General features: G+C 49.4%; 1 protein-coding gene and 1 long non-coding RNA gene across 3 annotated transcripts; both read left to right on the top strand.

Moving 5' to 3' along the window:
* The first annotated feature begins 12,104 nt into the window (after window positions 1-12,104).
* LOC141026314 (uncharacterized) lies at window positions 12,105-14,858 on the top strand. Its single transcript, XM_073502567.1, has 2 exons — window positions 12,105-12,224; window positions 12,425-14,858. The coding sequence occupies exon 2, from the start codon at window positions 12,432-12,434 to the stop codon at window positions 14,196-14,198; it is 1,767 nt and encodes a 588-aa protein (XP_073358668.1). The 5' UTR covers window positions 12,105-12,224; window positions 12,425-12,431; the 3' UTR covers window positions 14,199-14,858.
* A 7,351-nt stretch (window positions 14,859-22,209) lies between these two features.
* LOC120965981 (uncharacterized) lies at window positions 22,210-24,703 on the top strand. Of its 2 annotated transcripts, none has more exons than XR_005758942.1 (3): window positions 22,210-22,661; window positions 23,944-24,029; window positions 24,131-24,703. It is a non-coding gene; the product is annotated as an uncharacterized lncRNA (long non-coding RNA). The 2 variants fall into 2 exon arrangements; XR_005758941.1 differs by having other exon boundaries at window positions 23,938-24,029.
* Window positions 24,704-26,717: the final 2,014 nt, after the last annotated feature.

The raw sequence follows: 26,717 nt of genomic DNA, 5'->3' as shown, positions 1-26,717 counted from the left end.
TTCTCAGCCGGCGCCGCCAGGACAGGTGGAGTGGTCAGCATCTTCTTCAACTCATGGAAGGCTTGGTCTGCTTGGTCATTCCACTCGAAATGAGTGGATTTCTTCATGAGTCGGTACAGGGGGAGAGCCTTCTCTCCCAGCCGGCTGATAAAGCGGTTTAGGGAGGCCAGACACCCAGTGAACTTCTGCACGTCTCGTAACTTGGTGGGAATCTCCATTCTTTCAATGGCTTTGATCTTCACAGGGTTGCACTCAATGCCGCGTTCGGAGACCAGAAAGCCTAGAAGCTGGCCGGCTGGTACTCCGAATACGCATTTCTCGGGGTTGAGCTTGATCTGGAATCGGCGCAAGTTGGCAAATGTTTCTTTGAGGTCTTCTAGCAGGGTGCCGCGCTTCTCTGTCTTCACCACAATATCGTCTACGTAGACGTGGGCGTTTCTGCCGAGTTGCTTGAGGAGGCATTTCTGCATGCAACGCTGAAAAGTGGCACCGGCATTCCTCAAGCCGAATGTCATAGACAGGTAACAGAGAGCTCCGAATGGTGTGATGAAGGCGGTCTTCAGGCGGCCTGCTGGGTCTAACTTAATCTGGTGGTATCCTGAGTAGGCATCCAAGAAACTCAACAGCTCGCATCCGGCTGTGGAGTCTATTACTTGATCAATCCGTGGCAGAGCAAACGGATCTTTGGGGCAGGCCTTGTTGAGGCTAGTGTAGTCTATACACATACGCCATTTGTTGTTCTTCTTCAACACCAAGACTGGGTTGGCAAGCCACTCTGGGAAAAACACTTCCATAATAAAGTCGGCGGCAAGGAGCCGGGCTATCTCTTCTCCTACGATTCTTCTTTTTTCTTCTGACAGTCGGCGGAGAGGCTGCTTGACCGGCTTCGCGTCCGCTCGGACGTGTAACTTGTGCTCGGCGAAATCCTTCGAAACACCCGGCATGTCCTTTGGGGACCATGCAATGATGTCTCGATTCTCACGGAGGAAGTCGACGAGCTCGCCTTCCTATTTACTGTCCAAGTTTGCACCAATGACTGCAAACCTCTCCGGGTTCTCCGGGTCCAGAGGTATCTTCTTCGTCTCCTTGGCCGGCTGGAAGGAGCCCTGCGCATCATATTCCCGGGGGTTGGGGGACAAGGCCGGCTGCTTGCCGGCCATGGCCACAACTCGCTCCAGCATCTTCTTCTCTTCTGCCACTACGAGGGACTCGGCCAGCCGGCTGCTGGCTGCAGCGCACTCGATGGACTTCTTGTAGTCCCCGGCTACAGTGATGATCCCCTTCGAGCTCGGCATCTTCATCTTCAGGTAGGCGTAGTGGGGCACAGCCATGAACTTGGCCAGAGCAGGTCGGCCAAGCAAGGCGTGGTAAGGGCTTTCCAGATCCACTACCTCGAACCAGATTGCTTCTCGGCGAAAGTGATCCTTGTCTCCGAAGAGAACATCCATCTTGATCTTGCCGATCGGGGAACATGACAGGCCGGGTACGATGCCATGGAACACGGTCCGGCTTGGCATGAGCTGCTTCGCCTTGAGGTTCAACTTCTCCATGGTATCGCGGTACAGTATGTTGATAGTGCTTCCGCCATCAATCAGAACGCGGGAGAATCGGGCAGCCCGCCTCTCCGTTGCGAGGGTGACATCCAACACCAATGCGTAGGAGCCAGGGGACGGCATCACCTCTGGGTGATCGGCCTGGCTCTAGTTGATAGGCCTTTCGGACCAATGCACGAACTCAGGGTTGCTGGAGGCGACTGCGTTGACCTCTTGGTGCTGTCGGCGCCGGCTGTGCTTGTCTTCAACCTGGCTTGTGAAGACGACGTAGGCGGCGTGTTCATCAGGGAACTCATCTTGAATGGCTCCGACTGCTAGTCGAGCAGCCGGCTGCTGGGGGGCTGGAGGCGGCAGGCCGGGAGGCGGAGGCGGCACCAGTCCCTCGCCCTTGGAGATCCGGGTGAGCCAGTGGCACTTTCGGGTCGTGTGGTTGGACGGCTTCGCGCCGCTGTGGAACTTGCAGGGGGCATCAAGAGTCTGCTCGTAGGAGAAGGCCGGCTGCCAAGCCGGCCTGCCGCCCTCCTTCTTGGGAGCGGGCCGCTCTTCGGGCTACTCATCTTCGACTGTGGCCACCTGCCGGCTGGTGGAAGGCAGCATAGGGGCCTTGCGCTTGTGGTCGTTCTGGTAGGGGCGCCGATTGGAGTCGCCAGCCGGCGTCTTAGGAGCCGGAGCGAGCACCTTTCCAGAGGCGTCGACTCGGAGCTCGGTCTTCATCGAGGAGTCGGCCGTGGCGTACTTGTCTGCAATGACCAGCAGCTCGTCGAGGGTAGCCGGCTCGTCGCAGAGGAGTCGGTGCTTGAGGAGGGTGCCCTCTCGGCACCCGGCGGTGAAGTATTCAATGGCTTGAACCTCGTGCACCCCCTCGCAGGAGTTGCGGAGCTCGGCCCACCGCATGAGGTAGTCGCGGGTTGACTCGCTGGGCCCTTGGACGCATAAGGAGAGCTGGCGGGGCTTGGGAGGCCGCTTGTACGTGCTGGTGAAGTTGCGGACGAAGACTTCCGTGAAGTCCAGCCAGCTGTTGACGCTGAAGGGCTTGAGGCTGTTGAGCCAGGTGCGTGCCGTGCCCTGCAGCATGAGAGGGACGTACTTCACGGCTACTCCCCTGTTGTCGTTCGCTATGCTGACAGCGGTAGAGTAGTCGATGAGCCAATCTTCCGGCTTCACAGAGCCGTTGTACTTGGGCGTGTCTCTGGGGAGCGAGAACCCTTTGGGGAAGGGCTCGTCGCGGATGCGGGGGCCAAAGCACGGCGGGCCGACATCGTCTTCTTCTTCTTCTAGTGCTAGGGATCGAGCTAGGTGGTCGATCCGGTGGCGGGCGTCGTTCTCGCTGACTCCTTCGCGGTAGCCTAGTCGGCCACCGAGAGTCGGATGCGTGACAGGCGGCGGGTGGGATGTCTCTCCCCACGAGGCGAGGGAGGAGGCGGATTGCCTTGGCGCTCCACTGCTCGAGGGCGGCCTTCTGCGTCGCGCTCGATGGTGATTCGAGTCCGGCTGCGGCTAGCAGCCGGCTCCTTGTCTTTCCTTGCGCGGGCGCTGCTCGCAGTCGGCGACCGAGATGTCGCGGCGTGCTCTCGGCGTGGGGGAGGACTCTCAGCGCGGACGCCGGCTTCATGCCGTTCTGCGGCCGCGTCGATCAGCTGCTGGATGCGCCTTGTCATGTAGGGGAGCTCATCAGCCCCCAGCCCATTCAGCTCTTGTGCGGCCGCCTGAGCGGCTCGTAGATTCTCGAGCGATGTGGCGTAGACGGGGCGATCTGCCTTCAGCATGCTGGCGATGGCCGCGCCGCGCTTCTTGACGAGGCCGGCTCGGCTCGGCCCGCCATGAGGCGGCGTACCAAAGGCGGCGTGGTCGACTTCGCGCTGGTGAGCCTCGGTGAGGTGTCTCATGGAGGCTATCTTCTGGCCCTCTACGATGAGGGCGAGGCGGCGTGCCTCCAGGGTCTCGGCGTCGGCGTCGGCCGGGATGGGGACGGATAAGTCATGCATCGCCGCTTGTAGGGCGTCGTGGGCGTTCTCGCCCGAGTCGGCGACGTGGCTGATGACCAGCACCTCAGTGACAGCGCTGCTGCCGCTGTCAGCTCGAGGGAGAGGGTCGTCGAAGACTACCACATCGGAGGGGTAGGCATCGAGCGATGCCGTGTCGGAGTCGACAAGCATCGGGTCGATGGAGCCGACCGACTCCAAGTCCACAGCAAGCTCGCTGGAGACGTGAAGCTGGTCGAGGAGGCTGACGAGGCGGCTCTTGGGGCAGTCCGTGCCCGCGTCGGACGCGGGCTCGTCGGAGATGCGAGTCTCGCCAAGAAGATCGGCGAGGCAGCTCGCTACGCAGGCGTCGTCGACGCCTAGCAGCGCGTCGGGGCAAGCGCCATCGGGCGCAGCAGGCTGGCTGCGCTCGCGGGGGAGGAAAAGGGCTCCCGTCCAGAACAGGTCACCGGACGATGGTGCACCTAGCCCCACGGTGGGCGCCAAATGTCGGGTGGTAGGTGCGACATATGCCAACGGATGGCTTATCATAGTGGGAGCCAGTAAAACATCGCCGGTGCCTGGAAACGGGATGAGGCGAAGACATGCACACCGGCGGATCTTACCCAGGTTCGGTGCTCTCCGTGGAGATAACACCCCTAGTCCTGCTCTGCGGGGTCTCCGCATGGTCACTAGATCAATACAAGTAGCTACAAGCGCTCCTGGAGCTGTTTGGCTAGAGGAAGAAGAAGGGCAAGGCTAGCTCTCCTTTTCTCTCTATGTGGTGTGTGGAATTCTCTGAGATCAACCCTTTGCATGTGTGTCCCGGGGGGTTTATATAGGCCTACCCCCCAGGGGTACAATGGTAATCCGGCTGGGCGCGGGTCCCAGCCGTCAGCGTCTATGCTCGCCGGCTTCTCCGCCAGTCATTGGGGCCCGCCGACTGGTGGGTCCCGCCGGCTGCCGGCTCTTGGCCGACAGGCCGGCCCCACCGCTTGGGGGCTTTGTCGGCGGCTGGTTACTGTTGCCTCGCCTCGGATGACGAGAGCTTTGTTGAGGTAAGCGTGGCTACAGTGTCGCCGCCTTACGGACTCTCACTGTAGCCTTACCTCGTCTTGTCTCCTTAATGAGGCACATGTTTCGAGGGAGGGAGGTAGCCGACTATTGGGAGCCGGCCACACCCCTGGCCGACTAGAGGAGGCCAGGCCGCCTTCGGGTGTCTCTCTGGCGAAAGTGGCCCGCCGCCTACGGGCCGTACTGGTGCCTGTCGTGGGTGACATCGAGGTCAACACGGCTATAGTGCCGCGCCGGACGGGGGATGGCTGGCCCGTACGGCGCCCTGTGGCCATGCCTGTTCCGAGATTCGGGGGTAGTGGGCTGTACTGCGGCCACGCCCCATCCTATCGCCGTTATGTGGGTACAGTCTTAGTGGGTGCAGTCTTGGCCGGCTTCTGGGAGCCGGCTTTCTTCATGGACGGCTTCTGGGAGTCGGCTTTCTTCATGGCCGGCTTCTGGAAGTCGGCTTTCTTCATGGCTGATAGTTTTTCGAAGAGCCAGGGGGAGTCGGTTAGGCTACCCGTGGCCATTTACTCCGACACCAGCACCACCTAGACGGCCCAGCGGCCTCCTCCCCCTCGCCGCGGCTGAGCTTCGTGGTCGTACGCGGTCCCGCACAGCCGCCCTCCGCGCCCAAAGCGCATCCTGTGTCCTGGGGTCAAGCAGCCCCCCAATGGCACCTTAATGCGGGCCCTTTTCTGGAACATTCGCGGTTTCGGCCATGATGGCCAACGCCGCCAACTCGTGGAATACATGCGTGATGAACACATTGACATTGTCGCCATCCAAGAAACCATGCGTACCGAATTTTCTCTCCCGGAGCTTGACCGTCTGAGCTCTCACCTCTTTGCTTGGCATTGGCTCCCTTCTAGTGGGAGCATAGGCCACTCGGGTGGCATCCTTTTAGGTGTCAAGGATGCCACCTTCGAGGTGGGTAGCATGGATCGGGGGCAATTCTTTGTGAGCATGGAACTCTTCGAACGGTCGCTCAGCTTCAAGTGGGAGGTCATCATTGTCTACGGCCCGACCGACCATAGTAGGTCTGCGTCCTTCCTCGTGGAGATCCACCGGAAGATTTCGGCGGCCTCTCTTCCGGTGGTCATTGGAGGCGATTTCAACCTCCTCCGTTTCGTGGAGGACAAGAGCAACGCGAACGTTAACTTTGCACGGATGCAAATGTTTAATGATTGCATTGCTGACCTTGGCCTCCGCGAGATTGATAGGATTGGTGCCAGGTTTACCTGGACCAATCGCCAGGCCTCCCCGACCCAGTCCGTTCTGGACAGGGTCCTAGTTTCCCCGGAATGGGACCTCCGTTGCCCTCTAGCCTCCCTTTGGACCATCACCAGGATTGGATGCGACCTCGTGCCTCTTCTCCTCTCCTCCGCCGACGAGCGGCCGCCGATTCCTCCTCGATTCCGCTTTGAGACATTCTGGCTGTCCCAAACCGGTTTTGTGGAGGCTGGTGGCGCTCGCTGGGTGGAGGCCCGTGCCCACCCCCACCCCCACCCTCCCTCGGCTATTGACTCTTGGCATTTCTGCGCCAAGCGTGGCCGACAGTTCATGAAGGGTTGGGGTGCTAACCTGGGGCGTGACCTCCGCGAGCGTAAGAAGGCCTTGTTGGCCGCCATCCAAGCCTTGGACTTGCGTGCAGACTCAATCGGCCTCTCCCCAGACGAGTGGCTCTCTCGCTACGACTTAGAAGACCAGCTTTCCGTCATCTATACTGATGAGGAGGCGTATTGGCGCCTCCGCGGGGCCCAGAAATGGGTCTTGAAGGGTGACGCGAACACGGCCTACTTTCGGGCCATCGCGAACGGCCGACGTAGACACAACACCATCCCCCTCCTCTGGGATGGTGCCTCCCTATTGCAGGATCCCCGCGACATTCGTAGCCATGTCGACGGTTTCTATATGTCCCTGTTCTCTGCCGCTCCTAGGAGCGGCCTCTCCCTGGCGACTGATTGCTGGACCGGTGCCCAGCTGGTTTCTGATGCGGAAAACGAGGCCCTCATGGCCCCGTTCTCCGAGGGCGAGGTCTGGGCCGCGATTCGAGGCATGAATCCCACCTCCGCTCCCGGCCCCGACGGCCTCCCGATTAAATTCTTCCAGGCCTTCTGGAACGTGATTAAACCTGAGGTCATGGCCATCTTCGATGAGTTCTATGTTGGATCCATCGACCTCGGGCGCCTCAACTATGGGATTATCTCGCTCATCCCAAAGGTCTCGGGTGCCTCCTACATCCGCCAGTTTCGTCCAATCACGGTCATCAACGTGATCTTCCGGATTCTGGCTAAAGGGTACGCCAATAGGGTGACCCTCCTCGCTGACCACATTACCCACCCCAACCAGTCCGCCTTCATTCAGGGGCGGTACATCCTGGATGGGGTGCTTGTTCTTCATGAAGTCCTCCATGAGGTCCGTTCTAAACACCTCAAGGCGGTTTTCTTGAAGATTGATTTTCATAAGGCCTATGACACTGTTAGTTGGCCCTTCCTTCGGGAAGTTCTACTCCGGAAGGGCTTCGACGACCGATGGATCACCAGAGTTATGCAGATGGTCTCATGCGGTCGCACTGCCGTGAACATCAATGGGGAGATCGGCCCCTACTTCCCCACACTCTGTGGGGTTAGACAGGGCGATCCCTTCTCCCCTTTCTTGTTCAATATGGTGGTGGACGCGCTTGCCGCCATCCTGGATAAGGCTAAGGCTGCTGGCCACATTCATGGGATCACCCCCCACCTGGCTGGCGGCGCTGGGATCTCCCTCCTCCAGTACGCTGATGACACCATCATCATGGTCGAAGGCTCTGAGTCGGACATCTCCAATCTTAAGTTCCTCCTCCTCTGCTTTCAACAAATGTCTGGCCTTAAGATAAACTTCGACAAGAGTGATGTGATGCTGATGGGCTATTCTGAGACCGAGTCCCTTGCCATTGCTAACAGGTTCAATTGCCGCCTTGGATCCTTCCCCACGACCTACTTGGGAACGCCCATTAGCGACTCTTGGCTCACCGTCGCGGACCTCCGCCCGACCATGTCCAAGCTTCAGACACGTATCGAACCTTGGCAGGGTAGGTGGTTGTCAAAGGCGGCTCGGACTATTCTCATAAACTCATCCCTCTCCAGCCTCCTCTTGTTTCTTATGAGCTTCTACAGCCTGCACGAGACTCTGCACCATGAGATCGCCAAAATCCAGTCCCGCTTCTATTGGGCTGGCGACAACAATAAGCAGAAATATCATATGGTCAGCTGGCCTGACATCTGCAAGCCCAGGGAACAAGGCGGCCTCGGTATCATGTGCTCCAAGCGCATGAATATCGCCCTCCTATCACGCTGGCTCTGGCGCATATCGCAAGGCCAGGGTGGTCTCTGGCTCGATATCATCCGGAGCAAGTACCTGCGTGGACAGCCCCATGCCTTTTGTCAGAGAACTGGCGGCTCGCAGTTCTGGCAGTCCGTCGTCCAGCTTCTCCCGGTCCTTCGCATCAGGACTTCCATCTCGGTGGGGTCCGGCACGGAGACTTTGTTTTGGTTTGACCAGTGGGCCGGAGACTCCCCCTTCGCTGCGCGCTTCCCCGACCTCTTCTCCATAGTGGTAGACCCCTTGATCTCAGTTGAGAGGGCCCTTATTGACTTAGGGTGCCTTGCTCTCCGGAGGCCCTTTGGCTCCCCGGAGTCCGCCGCTTGGCGTGAGTTACTAGATTGCGTGGCTCTCCACGAACCTGTGGTGGACGGTGGCCCGGACCAGGTGAGATGGCGGCTCGAGCCATCGGGCCAATTCTCCACTAAGTCTCTCTACCATGCCATCGCCCCCTCCTCCGCCCCTCCCCCCTTGCGACGGTGTAGTCCATCCGCTTGCCTCTGAAAATCCGGATCTTCATGTGGCAGTGGATTCGCGGGCGGATCCCGTCGGGCGTTGAGGTCCGCAAGCGTAATGGCCCGGGCTCTGGCCTTTGCCCGCTTTGCGCCACACCCGAAGACTCGAACCACATCTTCTTTTCCTGTGTGTCCGCGCAATTCGTGTGGAGCTGCTTCCGCAAGGTGGTGGGTGGAAATTGGTGCCACACCAACTTCCCTGACCTGTATACGGAGCTCCAGTCCTCCCCCTTGGCCTCTCGCCACATTAGGTGGCTTGAGATTGGGTTCATCGCTTGGACCCTCTGGACGATTCGTAATAAGCTTGTGATCCAGCGTGCTCCTCTTCGACGGGCCACTGACGCTATCTTCAAACTGTCTGGTTTCTTGCAGCTTTGGCGGCCACTTAGCCGCCCGGATGACCATGACGCCATCTCTGCCTTCATCGCCGGCCTTCGCTCGATGGCCGTCCGTCTGTCTCCTCCGCCACCGCCGGAACCCGACTAGCTGCTTGTTGGGCTGTTGGGCTCCCCGGGTCTTTTCTTTTAGTTGTTTTGGGCTTGTTGAGCTGTGCCCTCAGCAGAACCTTCGTACTTGTGTGTGAGACTTGGGTGCGTGTGTTTGAACTAGTCCATATATGTGTGCTCTGTGGCGGCTTGCTTTATTTATAAAGCGGGGCGAAAGCCTTTTTCGGTTCAAAAGTACAAGAGACTTGCAAATATCGGATGAACTCACTCAAAAGACCGGAGTCCTACCATTTATGCTATACATAAGGAAGGACAGATCTGGTGCACTAGGCTTTGTGGTGGACCTGGTGATCCCCACACCGGTTAAACACCATAGAGGTTCCTCAAAATTCTTAAATTAATACAAAGATATGCAAACATGCATGAGTAGTCTAGAAAAAATAAAATAAAGTTTTGACCCACAACTTTGAGAACAAATAGCATGAATAGTAAATAACTTAAGCTGCACTATTAATTCGGTTCATTATTACCATTGGCACTATGTCTTTTTGTTTTCCAGAATTCTAGATTGAATTTGAGTTTGAGTTCTTATGAAAAGTGATGCATATACATGTATCTATATTACATAAAAAGTATATTTTAAAAGAACTTTGAAATGTAAAATGCACCTAGTGCACTATACATGTTTTTATATCTGAAGACTATGGTATTAGGCCACACATCAGTATTTAGCCTTATATAGTGTTCTATACAAGGTTCTTCTGCTTTTGTGTGTTTGGATGGTGACCAAAATCAACCATAGTACCTTTTTTTTGTCACTAGACAATTGAGTGTGCGTTACAACGGGGCATAAATAATTAAGTACTTACTGTGAATTACCATTTTATTTGCTTATGTGATTACATAAACAAAGACTTTAGCTGCTAATTGAATTAGTACTTATTTGACATGCCAAAGAAACAAAATTTTACTTGGCAAGCCAATAAAATATGAGGGTGGTTGTGGTAGTTTCCAAGGAAAATCCGTGACAAAGAGGGTAAAATAAAAATGGAGGAGGTGTGTGGGGAGGAAGGTCGAAAGAAAAGAATGACCGATAGAATCTTGCGTATTGTTTAAGTATATATACCAAGTATAAGAGATAAGCCAATAAAATGTGAGGGCAGTTATTGCGGTTCTCAAGGTAAACCGGTGGAAAAAAGGTAAAACTAAATACCAAAAAAATTGGTTACGAGGAAGGACAAAATAATAAAGGAACAAAAGACAAAACCTTGCGTATTATTTAACTAGACTATTAGAAGAGATAGCCAAATTTTCAGTTCTTGTTCCGATGATTTCCAATATTTTCGCATTTTCGTACACTCCAGCCATCTCAGTCTATTTTTTATAGCCAACATTTGACCAAAAACACCGGAACCACCAAACCGCAATGGTCACTCTTCTTCTCCTTCATTGTTAACATTTCTTGAGATAGAATAGATATTTCCATTAGATAGCACCACAAGCAATATCACTGGGCAGTTCCGCAGTGGCTAGGTAAATTTGGAGGGGTTTGGCTTCTTTTTTATTTTTGCAAAAGTAGGCTCGTGTTGTCAGTCCTCCGGACTTGGTCCGTAGTCGGTCGCACCGCTGTCCGTGCGTCAGCGCAAATCAAGCTGTCGGTGCAGTTTAACAGGTTGAGTGTCTCCATCAAAGAATTCCCGTCGATGGTATAGGAAATTATTTGGTCTTTTCTCTCCTTTGATGAAGAACATGATATGCACACTGCCGCGTATTCTAGAAAAATGGTCTGGAAAATAAAAATAGAACTCTTGTCAACAAAGGTGTTGAAATTTGCTAGTAGACTTGTGACCCAAAGCCCAACTAAAATCTAAAACTTTCATGGCTAATTCATACATGATTGTGTGTGGTGTGAGTGGGACTAATGTTTAGTCCCATACTGCTAGTTGAGTGGGAGTTGCATCACCTTAGCGCATTTCTAACTAATCCCCTACATATAACGGACGATCCGGCGGAGTACATCCTTAGTGAAGTATTTTTACTCCATTTAGGTTTGGCCGGACCTAGCCGATCCCCTATATTTAATGGAGTAAACTTACTTTTTGGTTTTCGCATTTTGTCGAACATCTGCTATGTGTGTCCGCAACGATGGTGACCAAGCCGGAAACTCTTGTGTCCACGACCATGGTGACCATGCCGGAAAGCAGCAGCAACGGCAGTGGGGCAGCAGCGGCGGCGACCGGCAGCAGCGGGGCAACAACAACGGCAAGCGGCAGCACAGCTGCAGCAAGGACAACGACCGGCAGCAGCGGGGCAGCAACAGCGGCGAGCGGCGAGGACGGCTTCGGCTCTCAAGGGAGGAAGGGCGACGGAGCAGCGGTCCAAAGAAGGGAGACGCCGCAGCAGGGGGGGCGAGGTCTCGGTGAGGCCGAAGGTCGCCACCGTCAATAAGGGAGCTTCACGCAAGTCATCGTCCGGTTACAAGGAGGCTTTTGCATGAAAAAAATTATCCGCAGCTGCCTCAAGACGGAGTATATTTAGGGATGGGATAGGCGACGGAGGATAATTTTTCCTCCACTAACCATTTTAGGGGATTGACTAGGTGCAGCGTATGGGAGGAAAACCGAATTTATCCTCCTTAGAGCCGGATGGGGGGGTCGGTTAGAGATGCTCTTATAAGGTGAGTTCTTCTAACACTTGTATGAGCATGAGAAGAGAAGACCTATATGCGCGCTTCTCCTCCTCGCCATGCCGGATCGAGACAGGTTTCGAAAATGAGTCGAGCCGAGGATAAAGATGCGCATGTTGTCTATATGCCGGGAACACAACATATAGTTTCGCACCGTTCCAGAACATTACCAGGGAAGGAGCATGTGCAGAGCACGCGCAGCAGCAACAACACCTCAAGAACACACTGCAGCTCATGCACTTCCAGCTGGAGAACACATCGAACGGAGGCACACGTCCAACCCGGAGCACGTGCTGACCTTGCGAAAGGAGGGCGTGTTAGGAAATAAACGGAAGAAGTCCAATTTAAATCTTAATCTCGTAGGGTTAGTTAAACCGGACCCGCAACTCTTAATCCCTAAAATTAGGACGCTGAACTAATAATTCCCAGTCTAAATCAGAAAAAAAGAGATCGGGATCGGGGGGAGAGAGGGCGGTGTGCGTGTGTGCAAAGTGCATGGGCCGGCCCAGTGCGGCCCTCCAGTCGACCTCGTCTGCATCGCTCGTGTCCCCTTTCGACTCTGCTTCTGGCGATTGCAATGGGACGACCGGGTGATCGCCGCGGCGATGACGATCGTGACGAGGCGAGGAAGGAAGAAGGCGAAGGTAACGTCCTCAAACTCCTCCTCCTCCGTTAGCAGTAATTTAATCGTTGATTTCGTAGCATTAGGGTTAGGGTTCATAGGGGCAGAATTGGGGATGTTCTTGCCGCTGCAAAGCTAGGTCTTTTGGTCAGATTTTGCAGTTGATTTGTGTTGGAAATAGCATTAGTAAATTATATTAATCTGTATTTTGTTTTTTTTCAGTTAAATCATGGACCCGGTAATCATATTGAACGTTCGATTTCACTTTGGAGGCGAGTTCATCCGCATTGGTCCGAAGTTGGATTATGTGGGAGGAGATGAAGGTTTTTCAGAGATTGAGAGAGACAATCTGTCACTACAGGAGGTGAAAGGCTTTGTGAAAGATCATGTAGAGTTGAGGGAATCCATGAAGTATTATTTTCATATTCCCGGCAAAGAACTTCTCGATGGGCTGCTTTTTCTTAACAATGACATTGTTTGTGTGAAGATGTCAGATTATATATGTGTGGGTGGAGTTGCAGATGTGTACGTGGAGTACCATGGGGAGGAGGACAGCCATGACACTAGGAGTGGCAGTGATTTTGAGGACGATGAACTTGTGTATTTATTTGATTTAGAACCAGATCAGGTCATTAGTGCAGAACCGACTGAAGATGAGCATGATGTGCTAGTGCTTGATGAAACTGGTGTGATCACACAAGTTTTTTCCAGCCCAGTGAAGCAACAAACAGTTATTAGAAGGAGAAATGTTGCTGCATTTGGTGTAGAAGAAGTGATAGTGACTCAGGAGGCTGCTAGTGACAGAGAAGATACCCATTCAGAATTGGATACAGATTCAGATTCCGACACTGAATATATGCCACATAGTGAGGATAGTGGAGAAGATTCCGAGGTTGTGCAACCAAGAAGACATGCCAGAAAGTTTAAGAAAAGAATGAGTGAGTCAAAAAGCTGGATTGGCATGGATTCAACAGGTCCTGTTCCAATTGATCTTGTTGCAAATATGGAGGTACAGCTCGAGGGGGAGGAAGATGATTGGAATTATGACTCATCCAACGAGGACTACATCTATGATGAAGATTCAGATGGGCAAATAGTGAAGAGGAAGAGCAAGTTCCCAAGATATAACAATGACACTGAAATACCACATTTCAGTTTGTCGATGGTGTTCAGAAGCAAGAACCAACTTTGCAAAGCTTTGAGAAGATATGGAATTGTCACAAAAAGGAGTATCGAGTTCTTAAAATCAGAGTCTGATAGAGTGAGAGCGAAGTGTGGATGGCCTGGTTGTCCTTGGCTATTATATGCAGCAAAAAATTCAAGAACTTCAAGAATGCAAGTGGTTACCTTCAATGATGAACATCATTGTGCTCAGAATAGGCAAAACAAACTTGTGACTACTAAAGTGCTTGCACAAAGATATGAACACTTCATACTAGCTAACCCAATGTGGAAGATTGACAGCATGAAAGCAACAGTTCTCCAAGATATGTTTGCCGACGTGTCGACTTCTAAGTGTAAGCATGCAAAAAAGCTTGTCATGGACAAATTGATGTGCCGTATGAAGAACGAATACACTCGAGTGTTTGATTACCAGTTGGAAATATTGAGGAGCAATCCTGGAAGCACTATTGCAGTATGTTTGGACCCAACGAACATGGATCAAAACATATTTCAGAGTTTTTATGTTTGCTTTAATGCAATGAAACTTGCTTTCAAAGCTCGCTGCAGGAAAGTAATAGGGCTTGATGGCTGTTTCTTCAAAGGAGCAGTGAAAGGGGAGATTTTGTGTGCAATAGCAAGAGATGCCAACAACCAGATGTATCCAGTGGCTTGGGCTGTAGTTGAGAAGGAAACAAAAGAAAGTTGGAAGTGGTTTGTTCGTCTGCTTATCAAAGATCTGGATATCGACAACAATGGAGCCGGCTGGGTTTTTATTTCAGATCAGCAAAAGGGATTAATAAATGCAATGCAAGACTATCTTCCAAATGCATAACACAGGATGTGTGCTAGGCACATATATGCTAACTGGAGAAAGAAGCATAGATCTCATGAGTGGCAGAATTTTTTTTGGGCCATTGCAGAAGCTTCTACAAGCAAGATTTCAACTATCGCAAAGCAAAACTTGCTCAAGAGACACCTGATGGAGTGAAGGACATTATGAGGACAGAGCCTATGCACTGGGCAAGGGCATTTTTCAGCTAGGCTCAACTTGTTAGCCCGTCGACAATAACCTTTCTGAGTCATTCAATCACTCAATAGTAGATGCCAGGTTTTATCCAATAATTTCCATGCAAGAGAGAATCAGGAAGAAGATAGTTGTTAGAGTGCAAGAACAAAGGGCAAAGAGTGAGAAGTGGAATGGGACAATATATCCTGGCATTTTCAAGAAATTGAAGGCAAGTATTGCAAGGACTCAGTTTGTTGAAGTGCTTTGGAATGGGACAGATGGATTTGAAGTGAAGCACATCAATGGCAGAGGAAGACAATACACTGTAAATCTTGATAAGTGGACATGCCCATGTGGATACTTCCAGTTGGTAGGTCTTCCTTGCTGCCATGCAATTAGTGCTATCTACAAGTGTGGAAAAAAAGTAGATGATTTCATCCATCCTTGCTATTCAGTTGATGTGCAGAAAAAAATATGACTACTGTTTGCAGCCTGTTCAGGGTGAGGAGATGTGGCCAGTTTCTCCAAATCCTAGGCCACAAGCACCTGGATATGTGAAAATGCCAGGCAGGCCTTCTAACAATGACAGGAAGAGGGAAGAAACAGAGAAGCCGAAGCGTAAGAAAATGAGTAAACATGGAACTGTGATCAAGTGTTCATTGTGTGGTAGCATTGGACACAACAAGGCTGGCTGCAAAAAGAATCCAGAGAGAGGAAAGAAAAAGAATGCACACCTAGTTAAGAGCAAGAAAGCAGAGGTATGTTTCCTGCATTTTAGATGAATATTAGAGAATTTAAATGATTTTAGGTGAACACTACAGAATTTAGATGAATAATGCAAAATTTCAAATGAATATTTGAGTTCATTTTGTATTTTACTTATTAGAGAATTTGAATGCTTTTATATGAATACTACAGAGTTTAGATGAATATTATAGAATTTCAAATGAATATTTGAGTTCATTTTGTATTTTACTTACTAGTAATTTGTACGTGCTTTGCATGTTAGATTATTATGTGTGATCACAATACTAAGTCATGTAAATTAAAAGTAAAATATTATATGCTATAATAAAATTATCATGCTGGGAACTCATGGATTGTTTTTTACAATTCATATCGAATCATGGTAGCACAATGAATTTCTATATGAATAATGCTTTTTAAAAAATAGACTTTATTCCCAAAGAAAATGTTATTGATGTGTTTGTGATTTTTTTTAGCTTTTTCAAATTAAAACTTGAAAATACAAATAAAGTTAGTATGATGTTATTTTTAACATTTTCAAACCGTAAATTTTAAATAACTTAACATCCTATGAAAAAATATAAACCTGAATTTTCTATAGACTGTTCGAATATTTTTCTCAACGAACAGCAATACACCTTTCGTTCCATAATGAAGAAAAACATCTACATCTAGAATACCAAGAATACATCATTAGATTCATCATAATTGTAAGATGTAGTCTCATATTTTATATTTTTTCTGAACCAACATGTGGTTGGATGGTTAGAGGAACAGTGGTATCCCAGCCCACCATGGTTCAAGCCCTGGTGCTCGCATTATTCCTGGATTTATTTCAGGATTTCCTGCGATGCGCTTTCAATGGGAGGAGACGTTCCCGTCGATGACGAGGCGCCTACGTTGACTTCGTAAATCTCAAGATGATATGCCGGCTCAGTCTCTCGGAGGTGCTCATAGGGGTAGGGTGTGCGTGTGTGCATTCATAGGGGTGAATGTATGAGCACTTGCGTCCGTACTGTGTTCAAAAAAATATTTTATATTTTTGGTACTCTAGATATAAATAGTTTTCTCCATAACCTTGGCCAACGTTTGGAAAGTTTGACTTTTTTAAAAAACTTTATGCACTACATTATGGAATAAAGGGAGTATTGCCATGCGTCCAATTTTTTCAACAGCATACTAATTCTTTTGAGAAAAATAAAAAATGCTTTCGTGCATGCATTCAACAGTATTCATGCGAGGAGAAAATTGCTACTGCAGTAATATAGGCTGCTAGCCTCCATGTGCACACTTGTTTAGGCTTCTAGCCTACACTGGAGTAGTAGTACTACATTGTCTAATAGGGCCAGTTCACAACGTATGGCTAGCTCGGTTGCTCCTCACGTGAAAGTTCTCGAGCAAGCGTGAGGTTGGTTAGATGCTAGCTGCGTTTAACTCTAGAAAGTTCCATCGACCTCGTAAGCGAATCCCACAAACCATGGCCGTCGGATCAGTTGGGTTCAACATTGATAAATGGCAGTGAAATGCTTCTGCATCACCGTGTGTGGCTAATCCAAATTTGAAAATTGATGTACTATAGTAGTCGAGATTTGTACAGCAAGCACAAGGTGGTATTTCTCAAACTGCTGCCCCAGCTGCACCAAGTTCTCAACCTGTTGCCCCAGTTGCACCAAGAACTCATACTGCTGCCCCTACTGCACCAAGAAGTTGTCAAGCTGCTGCCCCTATTGCACCAAGAACTGCTCAAGCTGCAGCCCCATCAAACAAGTTCAAACCTCCAAGAAAAAGATCTGCACCCTCTCAACCTGGAGCATCTTCAGTACCTGCTGGAACATCTCCATCTTCACTGCTTGGAACAAATGCTTCTAGAACTGGAGCAAAAAGTGGCAGAGGAAGATCTGCATCATCAGTGCCAAGTTATGCATATTTCACTTGCAGTGGCGACTACTAGTGCCATAGTCATGTGTTCTGTGTCCTGGATATTTTTTTGATTACGTTGCAAGCACTGCCAAGTTTAATTTAATGTCGCAAACATGTAATGTTTATGCACTACCAGGCATTGCAGAATATTGCCAACTTTGATATGATGTCCCAGATTTTTGAACTATGAATGTCCCAGATTTATGAGGTTTATATGTACCAAATGCCCCATATTTATTTCTGCAGTTTATATGTATCGAATGTCCCAGGTTTATTTCTGCAGTTTATATGTACCAAATGTCCTAGGTTTATTTCTGCAGTTTATATGTACCAAATGTCTAGATTTATTCCTTGCAATCTGTCCCAGGTTTATGCTAAATATTTCTCCCATATTGCAGTAGTTATCTTATCTTGTATGCGGTTCATTTCTTGTACTACAACATATTTCTGCAGTTTATATGTACCAAATGGTACCAAATGTTCCTCCCAGATTTATGCCGAGTATTCGTCTCAGGTTTATGCCAACTATGAATTTCTCCAGTTTATAACCCCACCGCTCTGTTGGTCCACCACTGACAAGAATCCCGGTCAATCACTGCCACATCAGCGTTTTCAGCACCAAACGGCTGTAAGGTTTGATTTAGACTGGGAATTGTTAGTTCAGGGTCCTAATTTTCGGGATTAAGAGTCGCAGGTTCGATTTATCTAACCCCTACAAGATTAAGGTTTAAAATGGACTTCTTCCTTGCTAATGCGAGTCACTAGGAGTCCAGCGAGGAGCTGCATGCATGAAGCCAGTCCGTGGCGAGGTCAATGCGACGCGGATCTGTCCCTGCTTTACTGCCTGATTTGATCGCTTGGATTGTGGTCATCGCATCCGGCTATGTTCGGTTTCAAGGGATTATATCCACTCATGGATCTAATCCGTGCAGGGTTTTGGTGTCGCCGCCCAATCCCCACGTGGAACCATTCCACCGGAGGGATCACGTAATCTCTGTTCGGTTACACCCACCAGCAAAAACACTTCTAAGTATACAGCAGTATACTACGGCACATCAGCACAACAGAAGTAATACAAGTCTTGTTCAGTAGTGGGAGCAATCACGAAAGTGCCTTTCTGCTCCCGAGCTCATTTGAGCTCGGTGAACAGTAAAATAAAAAAAAAATCAAAAAAATTCAAAAAATTTCAATTTTTTTTGAGAGAAACATTGACAAAAGTTCTAAGTGCCTGCAAAAATTCATCATGAAATCACATTCCTGTAAGGCGTGGCAAAAAAAAACAAATTCAATGCTTCAAAATGCTTTTGAAAGTAGCTTTTTCAGAGTACTGTTTTTGTTTTTTTTGCCATGCCTTCTAGAAATGTGATTTCATGACGAATTTTTGCAAGCACTTAGAACTTTTGTCAATGTTTCTCCCCAAAAAAAATTGGATTTTTTTTTGAATTTTTTTGATTTAGGTTTGATTTTACTGTTCACCCGAGCTCATTTGAGCTCGGGTGCAGAAACTCCGCGTCCGAGCAATCAGTGACAATTACAAGTAGGAATCAATAGCAATCAGTTCATTGGAAGCCAAAAAAGAAACTTATGGTTTGTTAAAAAAAGCAGAGGAGAAATTACATTGTACAGTTGCAGATCAGCAGATGAAATTACGATCAGTAGATAAAATTATGATATAGATGAAATTACGACCAGTAGATAAAATTACGATATAGATGAAATTACGATCAGTAGATGGATCGTTTTGGGGCTAATAGCGCCCAGACAACGAGCTGGACAATCGGAGCAGCGGAACTGCGCCACTGCGGACGCCGGAACTGCAGCCGGAACGCAGGGTCGTACCCGCACGACCGACGGAGGCAGCGGAGGGACCTTTGGATCCTGGGACTGACGAACGTCGGAGGGAGAGGGCCGCTGCCGCCGGATCTGGAAGGGCCGTCGCAGCCGTCAGTTGGATCCGTGTCGCCGCCGAGCTTGAGCCGCTGCAACTAGATGCGGCGGCGCCGGTTGGACAGGTGAGAGGGAGGAGGGCGGGGGTGGGGGTAGGGGAAGCACGCCACTGTAGTCTCCTCCAATAGCGCTGCTGCTGCTGTCCCTCCTTCTCCGGCGCCGGCGTCGATGTCGCCGCGACACGAGAGAGGTCGGGCGAGAGAGGGTGTGGCGTTTCGCGAGAGTGGGCGTGGCGTTTCGAGCGAGAGAGAGACGGGGTTTGCTTCCACGAGTCGGGACGCGTGGGTCGTTTCCCGGCGATTTCCACGCGGTTTAGGACGGGTTTAATCCCGGCCGGGTCTAAACGAAGGCTGTTAGAAGCCAGACCGGGATCCAACCCCAGCCGGGGCGAAACCCACGGCGATCAGCGGGGTTTCGGCCCTATCCCGGCGGGGGTGGGGATAACCGAACAAAGCCTCATCGGGCTGAGCCGAGTGGCACGGCTGTGAAAGCGACGGCTCATCCGATCGCCGTCGGGAGAAAAACTTCGCTGCGGCTCCGGATTTGCATGCACGCCGCCGGCTGTCGCCATTGCGTCTGCCATGTGCCATGAGTAATGAAAGGTTACGTAATGATTTTACTTTACGTGCTTGCTTATGTGAAGAATTAGGATGGGAGGGGGGGGGGGGGGGGGGGGGGGTGTTGACCCGTGATAATTAACTAGGTCTAGCATTTTCGATCTGCCATGGCAGGGACGAAGCAAACAAACCAAGCGAGGCCTTCTCGGTTCCCACATGCTCTTGTCAAGCGCGGCTTGGCTGCGCTCACGCGTTAGCGATGGATCCTCTAACCATCTTGATCATCATCGCATTGTCGTGTGTTGTGTTTTACCACGATCGATATGCCACGGAGCGCTCTGTACATCACAGTGGAGTAGGTGGGGAGCGAACAAATGGATTGTCATCTTAGAGCATCTACAATCGGACCCCTCAAACCCGTCTCAAACGTCCGGGCAGGCCGCCCGGTCACTGCCCGGTCATAATTTTTAACCCAGATGGGCCTCTCAAACGTCTCTCAAACGCCCGGCCTGATCGGCGCCTATCATATCCAACCCAAATATGGGGGCGCCCGGGCACGCCCGCCACACCGGACCCGACAGCCCGACCCTATTTCAAATTGCATCAAAACCATCAAACCCTTCCTCCTCCTCCCGCCGCCTCTAACCATTACCGCGCTCGGACCCTCGCCGGCCTCCACCCTTGCTCCCAATCCTCACCTCCAGTCCCGATCCATCGCCGGAGATGTCGTCCAGCCCGAACCACACAGCCGCGACGGAGACGCAGTCTGCCTCGTCTGTGGGAGGCGTGGTGTCGTCGTCGGCGACTTGCAAGGCGGAGAATGTCACCCGCAAGTTGCGGCGACACCGGCAGCGAGAGAGGGAGGCGGCGGCGGCGTCGCAGGGAGGTTTGGACGTGGTGAAGCAGCTGTCTCCTCCGCCGCGCCCGGATCCCCGCACCCCTTCCCTTCGAGCGCCTACGCGGATTACGCTGTCCGCCCCCTTTTTGACACAGGATGATTCGATTGCCGGCTGGGCCATTCCGGAGAGCTTTCCGCCCTCACAGATGCCGGCGGTCGATGTGTGTGACTCGCCGCAGCTCGTTCAGGCACGATGAGCATGGGCTCCGGCAGTGCCCGGGCTGCCCTCAACATGTTCGACGAAATGACCGAGCCAGAGTCGATGCGTTTTCTTTGCTCTTGTCCGATCAGATTTTTAGCATAGACCACTAGTTCATTTCGCACATGATGAATGCTTGCAAACCATAATCATGTAGGAGGCGTTCTTGTCGAACATGATCAACGACAATGAAGAACAACCGACCGAAATGGAGTATGAATTGGAGGCCACCACCGCATTTGAAGTAGGGACAACATCCGATCCCAATCCGAGCAAGAAGAAGAAGACCAAGACGCCGAAGGCAAGAAGTCCGGCATTCTCACGATTTAAGGACATATTGTTGGTCAAAGCTTGGTTGGCGACAACGATGGATCCAATATGCGGCACCGAGAAAAAGGGGAACACCTATTGGAGAAGATTTTTAAGGAGTACCACAAGCAAAAGGAGTATGTGGTGCCGCATCCTATCGTGACCACTCGCAATGTGGCATCTCTCCAACATCGTTGGGGGATCATTCAAGGGGAAGTGAACAAGTACGTCGGCTACTACTCACAAGTGACCAAACGCCTTCAAAGTGGGATAGGAGTCGCAACACTCATAAGCTCGATTGCCTCGTCTCGTCGTCCATTGTATATGCTTCTTGTGTTTGTATTCTCGTGCTCATACGTATGTTGTTCGCTAGACGACGGTGCCCGCCACTTTGTATCACGAGGTGGAGAAGAAGCCATTTGCTTTTAGCCATTGTTGGGTCACACTAGTAGAAAAAGTGCTAGCCACAACTTTCGTTGGTGGCGCGCCATTTTCAACCAATGCCGGCACTATTTTTTTTAAATAGTGGTGGCGTTGGCTTATTTGGTACGACATTAGTAGGGGCATAGTGGTGGCGTTGGAAAACAGGGTAGCGTCAAAAGTATATGGGATCAACAATTTGTACCAGGCGTAATATAGTCCCGTCGCGGAATAGCATGGAACGCCAGCACTATTATGTTTAGTTGCGGCGTGCTGTTGGTTCCGACGCTAGTGTTATTATTTTTTCAATGCCAACATTCTTATATTATTATTTTTATAGTACTTTGAGACTTTAAATTTACTTTTTTCCTTTTTAGTTTAAGGCTTGAAATATATAGTTTTTTTGGCCTTCAAATATGTAGTTTGACACTTTCAATTTTTTTTTTCTTTTTAGATTTTTATGTGGTGATCCTTTTTATAGTATATTATAGTTTACTTTTATTAAATTTCTATTATTTTAAATGGAAATAATGACATTTTTTAAATACATACTTTGAGACTTTAAATATTGTTTTTAGTTTAAGACTTGAAATATATAATTTTGAGCCTTCAAATATGTAGTTTGGCACTTTAAATTTTTTTCTTTTTAGTTTTTGATGTGGTGATCTTATTTATAGTATATTATAGTTACTTTTATTAAATTTCTATTATCTTAAATGGAAATAATGACATTTTTAAAATATGTACTTTGAGACTTTAATTTTTTTCTTTTTAGTTTAAGACTTGAAATATATAGTTTTAAGCCTTCAAATATGTAGTTTGACACTTCCAAATTTTTTATTTTTAGTTTTTTATGTGGTGATCTTTTTTATAGTATATTATAGTTTACTTTTATTATACTTCTATTATTTTAAATGGAAAGAATGACATTTTTAGGTGGTGATCTTTTTTCTTATTGGGCAAGCCCAAATAGTATTAGGATGCCGTGGGGGTCAAAACCAATGGGGGCAACGGCCCCCTCGACCCACTCCCTCTCTCTGCTCTGCTGCTCTGTTCTGTTCCCCTTTCTCTCCCTCTCTCGCCGCTCGTCGTCGCCGCTTCGATTCCGGCCGATGAACGGCGATTACCGTCGTTCTCCGGTCCCAAGGCACACATCTGAGCCTCCCACTCTCATCTGGTCCATTTGTTTTTTTAATTAGAGGTGTGTTTCACATTCCCTATGCTAGGGTTTCGGCGATGGCGACGACGACATCGACGGCGTAGACTGTAGGCGACCCTCGGCTCCAACCCAGGTGAGCATATCATCCCTCCCTTTTTGCTAGGGTTCATCACTACTAGGCCCAATTTGCATCGCTGGGGTTCATCACTGCTAGGCCCAATTTGTTGTAGTTGTGTAGAATTAAGGTAGATATATTTTTCAATCTTCGTTTAGCACTAGCTGTAGAAACTGGAAGTGCAATCTGTCAATCAAATTAAGGTAGATATATTTTTTAAGTCATCATGTTTGGAAGCATATAAATTCTGAAACAAAGTGTTTGAGTTGCTATTGTAATCCATAACAAAGTGTTTGAGTTGCTGTTGTGTACTACTATTTCACCATCTCACATATATCACTAGCTTTGAATCCTCTGAAATTGTTTCTAGGAATCTAGGTGGCGCTAATGGTTAGAAAGTTCATTGCCCTCTCATTGAATCTTCGGTTTAATTCAAATAGTTGAGTGTCCAATGTGGCAAATATAGTGTCCAAAGAAAATTTCCACTCGAAAGTAATGCTCCAAATGAGATGTGGCAAAATAGTTGAGTGTCCAAAGAAAATTTCCACTCGAAATTAATGCTCCAAGTTAGGTGTGGCAAAATAGTGTGGCAAATATAGTCACAATCCAAACAAGACCTTAGGGGTTGTTTCGTTCCAAGCCACAACTTGCCACACTTTATCACAACTCAACTTAGGCAAGTTTGATCAAGTTAGGTGTGTGCTTGGTTCTTGCCCACAAGTTATAGATACAAACTGGCATATATATACTACACATCTTCCGTATAATTGTGTGAAGATATCGATAGTGTTATATTGTTGTTGTCCAAAGCTAGTTATGCACATGCTATGATATTGTTGCTGTTTTACCCTTGATGAATTCTGCCAAGTCTAAAACTGGCAGAATTAAAACTTTCCATGTTTCCATGATGTTTCCCACTAATCTATAACTATTTTCAACATTATCAGTAAAGATGTTTTGTTATGAATTACCAGTACAATCATGCCATGCCTTTTGTTGCCATGTAAAACTACTATGGCATGACCTAAACTTGCTCTAAATGTGCCATGTTAATATAACATATTGCTAATGTAGCATACTCCATGATGCTAATGAACTTGAACCTTTGGATGAATTGATGTGCATCTAGCATACTCCATCCACATGCCATGCATATGCACTTTATGTTACTGTAGCATGTCTTGGTCTTGCTTGTATATTGCCATGTTGCTGTTATGGACAGATTTGCATTGTATATTTTGACATGTGCGTTTGGTTCTTGTCATAATAACCTATACTTGTCATTATTTTCAAGTTCCAGCCATGACTAGATGGAACAACCACTACCAGTCCTCGTGCGACTTTGCGGCCTATGAAGTTGACAAAGGCGAAATGAGCACCAACCAGGTAAGATTACAAAAACATCCATGAGCATGGCAAACAGATGCATATATACATATATCATCTAACCATTCATTATTGATGATTTCAAATATTTGACTTGCCAGACATATGTACAAGACCCATCTCCAGAACCGGTCTAGCAGTAGCTACCGGTACATGACGTGGACATGCTCAGTCGTGAGCTTGTCGCGTCAAAGGAGAGTACAATGAAGGCACTTAAGGAGTTGAATGACTCCCTCAAGAATGAGAAGGAAGAGATGATCGATGAGAACTCCGATCTCTGCGATAAGAAATTAAAGCTCATCGACCAGAAGGACAAACTGGTCACCGAGATCGAGTCTATGAAGAAGGAGATACGGCTCCTGAAGGCCGAGAGGGCGGAACTGAAGACCCACAAAGTCCATTACAGAAAGGAGGGATAGAGCAACAGGAACAAGTTGCGTGAGATGAGGATCATTCTTCATCGTCGAGACATGTAATTAATGCGTGCATATATATGTAGGTACTTATTTAGCTAGCGGATAACTTTTGCTTGTAGCTAGCTAGTGGATAACTTTTGCTTGTAGGTAGCAAGCTAGTTGATCACTACTGTTTGTGGATTTGAAGTTACCACTAGAAGTTTAGCTGGGTATATTTTTTTATTACTGAAAATAGAATTTGCTGGCGTTGGCTCACAACAAAAGCCATAGCTAAGACAACATATTACTGGTGTTATGCAAGTGGCACGCCATCAGTACTAAAGTACTGCTGACGTGTCTTCCAACGCCACCACTAAACTGTTTTCACTGGCGCCATATTGGTGGCGTTGGGTGTCTACGCCAACAAGGCACTTCTTGCCACGCCATAGCTAGGATTTTTCCCACTAGTGTCATATTGAATGGCAAGGCAAAGTGGAACCAAGTTCTGGCCGACCTCAAGTCCGGCAAGAAGAGGAATGATGGCTCAAGCTCCAACCAGTCAATTGGGTTAAACGATGAAGAGGACGACGTTGTCGTGGAGAATGGAAAAACCACAATGCCAAAGGACAACCGCCAAGTCATGGAAAATAAGTGGGAGAAGGCACATGTCGCCCGTGATGCCGTGGCTATCAAAATGTCATCAACATGGACGGGCATTTTTTCGGTGAGGGAGAGAAAGAAGGAGGGGAGGTACAAGCTCATGTTGGATGCACAAAAGGAAAGAATGGAGTGGGACCGGAAGAGGGTGGATAAGAAGCTCAAAATTGAGAGGGAGAAGATCCGGTTGGAGAAGCAACAAACGACGATCAAATGGGAGCTTGAGAAGGCCAAGACATTTGGCGACATAAAGCTTGAGAAGGAGAGGTTGCAACTCGCACGGGACGCGGAAGATGCGAGGATCATGTTGGCGGACGAGACCCTCTATGATGAGCATTCGACCATAGGAAGATGGAGATCAACGGTCGTAGGAAGTACGAGGCGGCGAGTGCAGCTGCGGCTCGGATGCAGTCAGAGGAGGCGGCCCGGATGCAATCGAAGCAGACACCCCGGATGCAAGCAGAGCATGCAGCCCGGATGCAGGCGGAGTAGGACGAGCAGGACACATTCCGCGTGGAGCAGGACACCAGTGATCCGAGTCCATCCGTCACACTCGGACATTGATTTCATTTTTGCATGTCCGGTTTGTACGTTGAACTATGATTTGCTTTGCTTTGTTTCGAACTTTGGCATTTGGACAGTTTGTACCGTATGATCTGTTGGGGAACGTAGTATTTCAAAAAAATTCCTACGATCACGCAAGATCTATCTAGGACAACATAGCAATGAGCGGGGAGAGTGTGTCCACGTACCCTCGTAAACCAAAAGCGGAAGCGTTTCGTAACGCGGTTGATGTAGTCGAACGTCTTCGCGATCCAACCGATCCAAGCACCGAACGTACGGCACCTCCGCGTTCAGCACACGTTCAGCTCGATGACGTCCCTCGAGCTCTTGATCCAGTTGAGGCCGAGGGAGAGTTCCGTCAGCATGATGGTGTGGCAGTGATGATGAAGTTACCGGCGCAGGGCTTCGCCTAAGCACACCGAGGTGTGTAACTGTGGAGGGGGGCACCGCACACGGCTAAGAGAAACTTTGGTGTGCCCCCTCCCACGTATATAAAGGAGGGGGGAGGAGGAGGCCGACCCAAGGGGGCGCGCCAGGTGTGGGGAGTCCTACTAGGACTCCCTAGTCCAAGTAGGATTCCCCCTCCTTTTTCCTTTTTCGGAGTAGCAAAGGGGGAAAGAGAGGAGGAGTAGGAGAGGGAAAGGGGGGCGCCGCCCCCACCCCTTGTCCAATTCGGACTGGCAAGGGGGGGCGCGCGCCACCTCTTGGCCGGCCCTCTCTCTTCTCCACTAAGGCCCATGGTGGCCCATTAACTTCCCGGGGGGGGGGGGGGTTCCGGTAACCCCCGGTACTCCGAAACTCATCCGAAACGTCCCGAAACATTCCGGTGTCCGAATGTAACCTTCCAATATATGAACCTTTACCTCTCGAACATTTCGAGACTCCTCGTCATGTCCGTGATCTCATCCGGGACTCCGAACAAACTTCGGTCATCAAATCACATAACTCATAATACAAATCGTCATCGAGCGTTAAGCGTGTGGACCCTACGGGTTCGAGAACTATGTAGACATGACCGAGACACATCTCCCGTCAATAACCAATAGCGGAACTTGGATGCTCATATTGGCTC

This window comes from Aegilops tauschii, chromosome 6 (assembly GCF_002575655.3).
Source record: "Aegilops tauschii subsp. strangulata cultivar AL8/78 chromosome 6, Aet v6.0, whole genome shotgun sequence".
In the NCBI taxonomy this organism is placed as follows: domain Eukaryota; kingdom Viridiplantae; phylum Streptophyta; class Magnoliopsida; order Poales; family Poaceae; genus Aegilops; species Aegilops tauschii.
The sequence above is the reverse complement of the archived record's forward strand: the minus strand, read 5'-3'. Positions and strand labels throughout refer to the sequence as shown.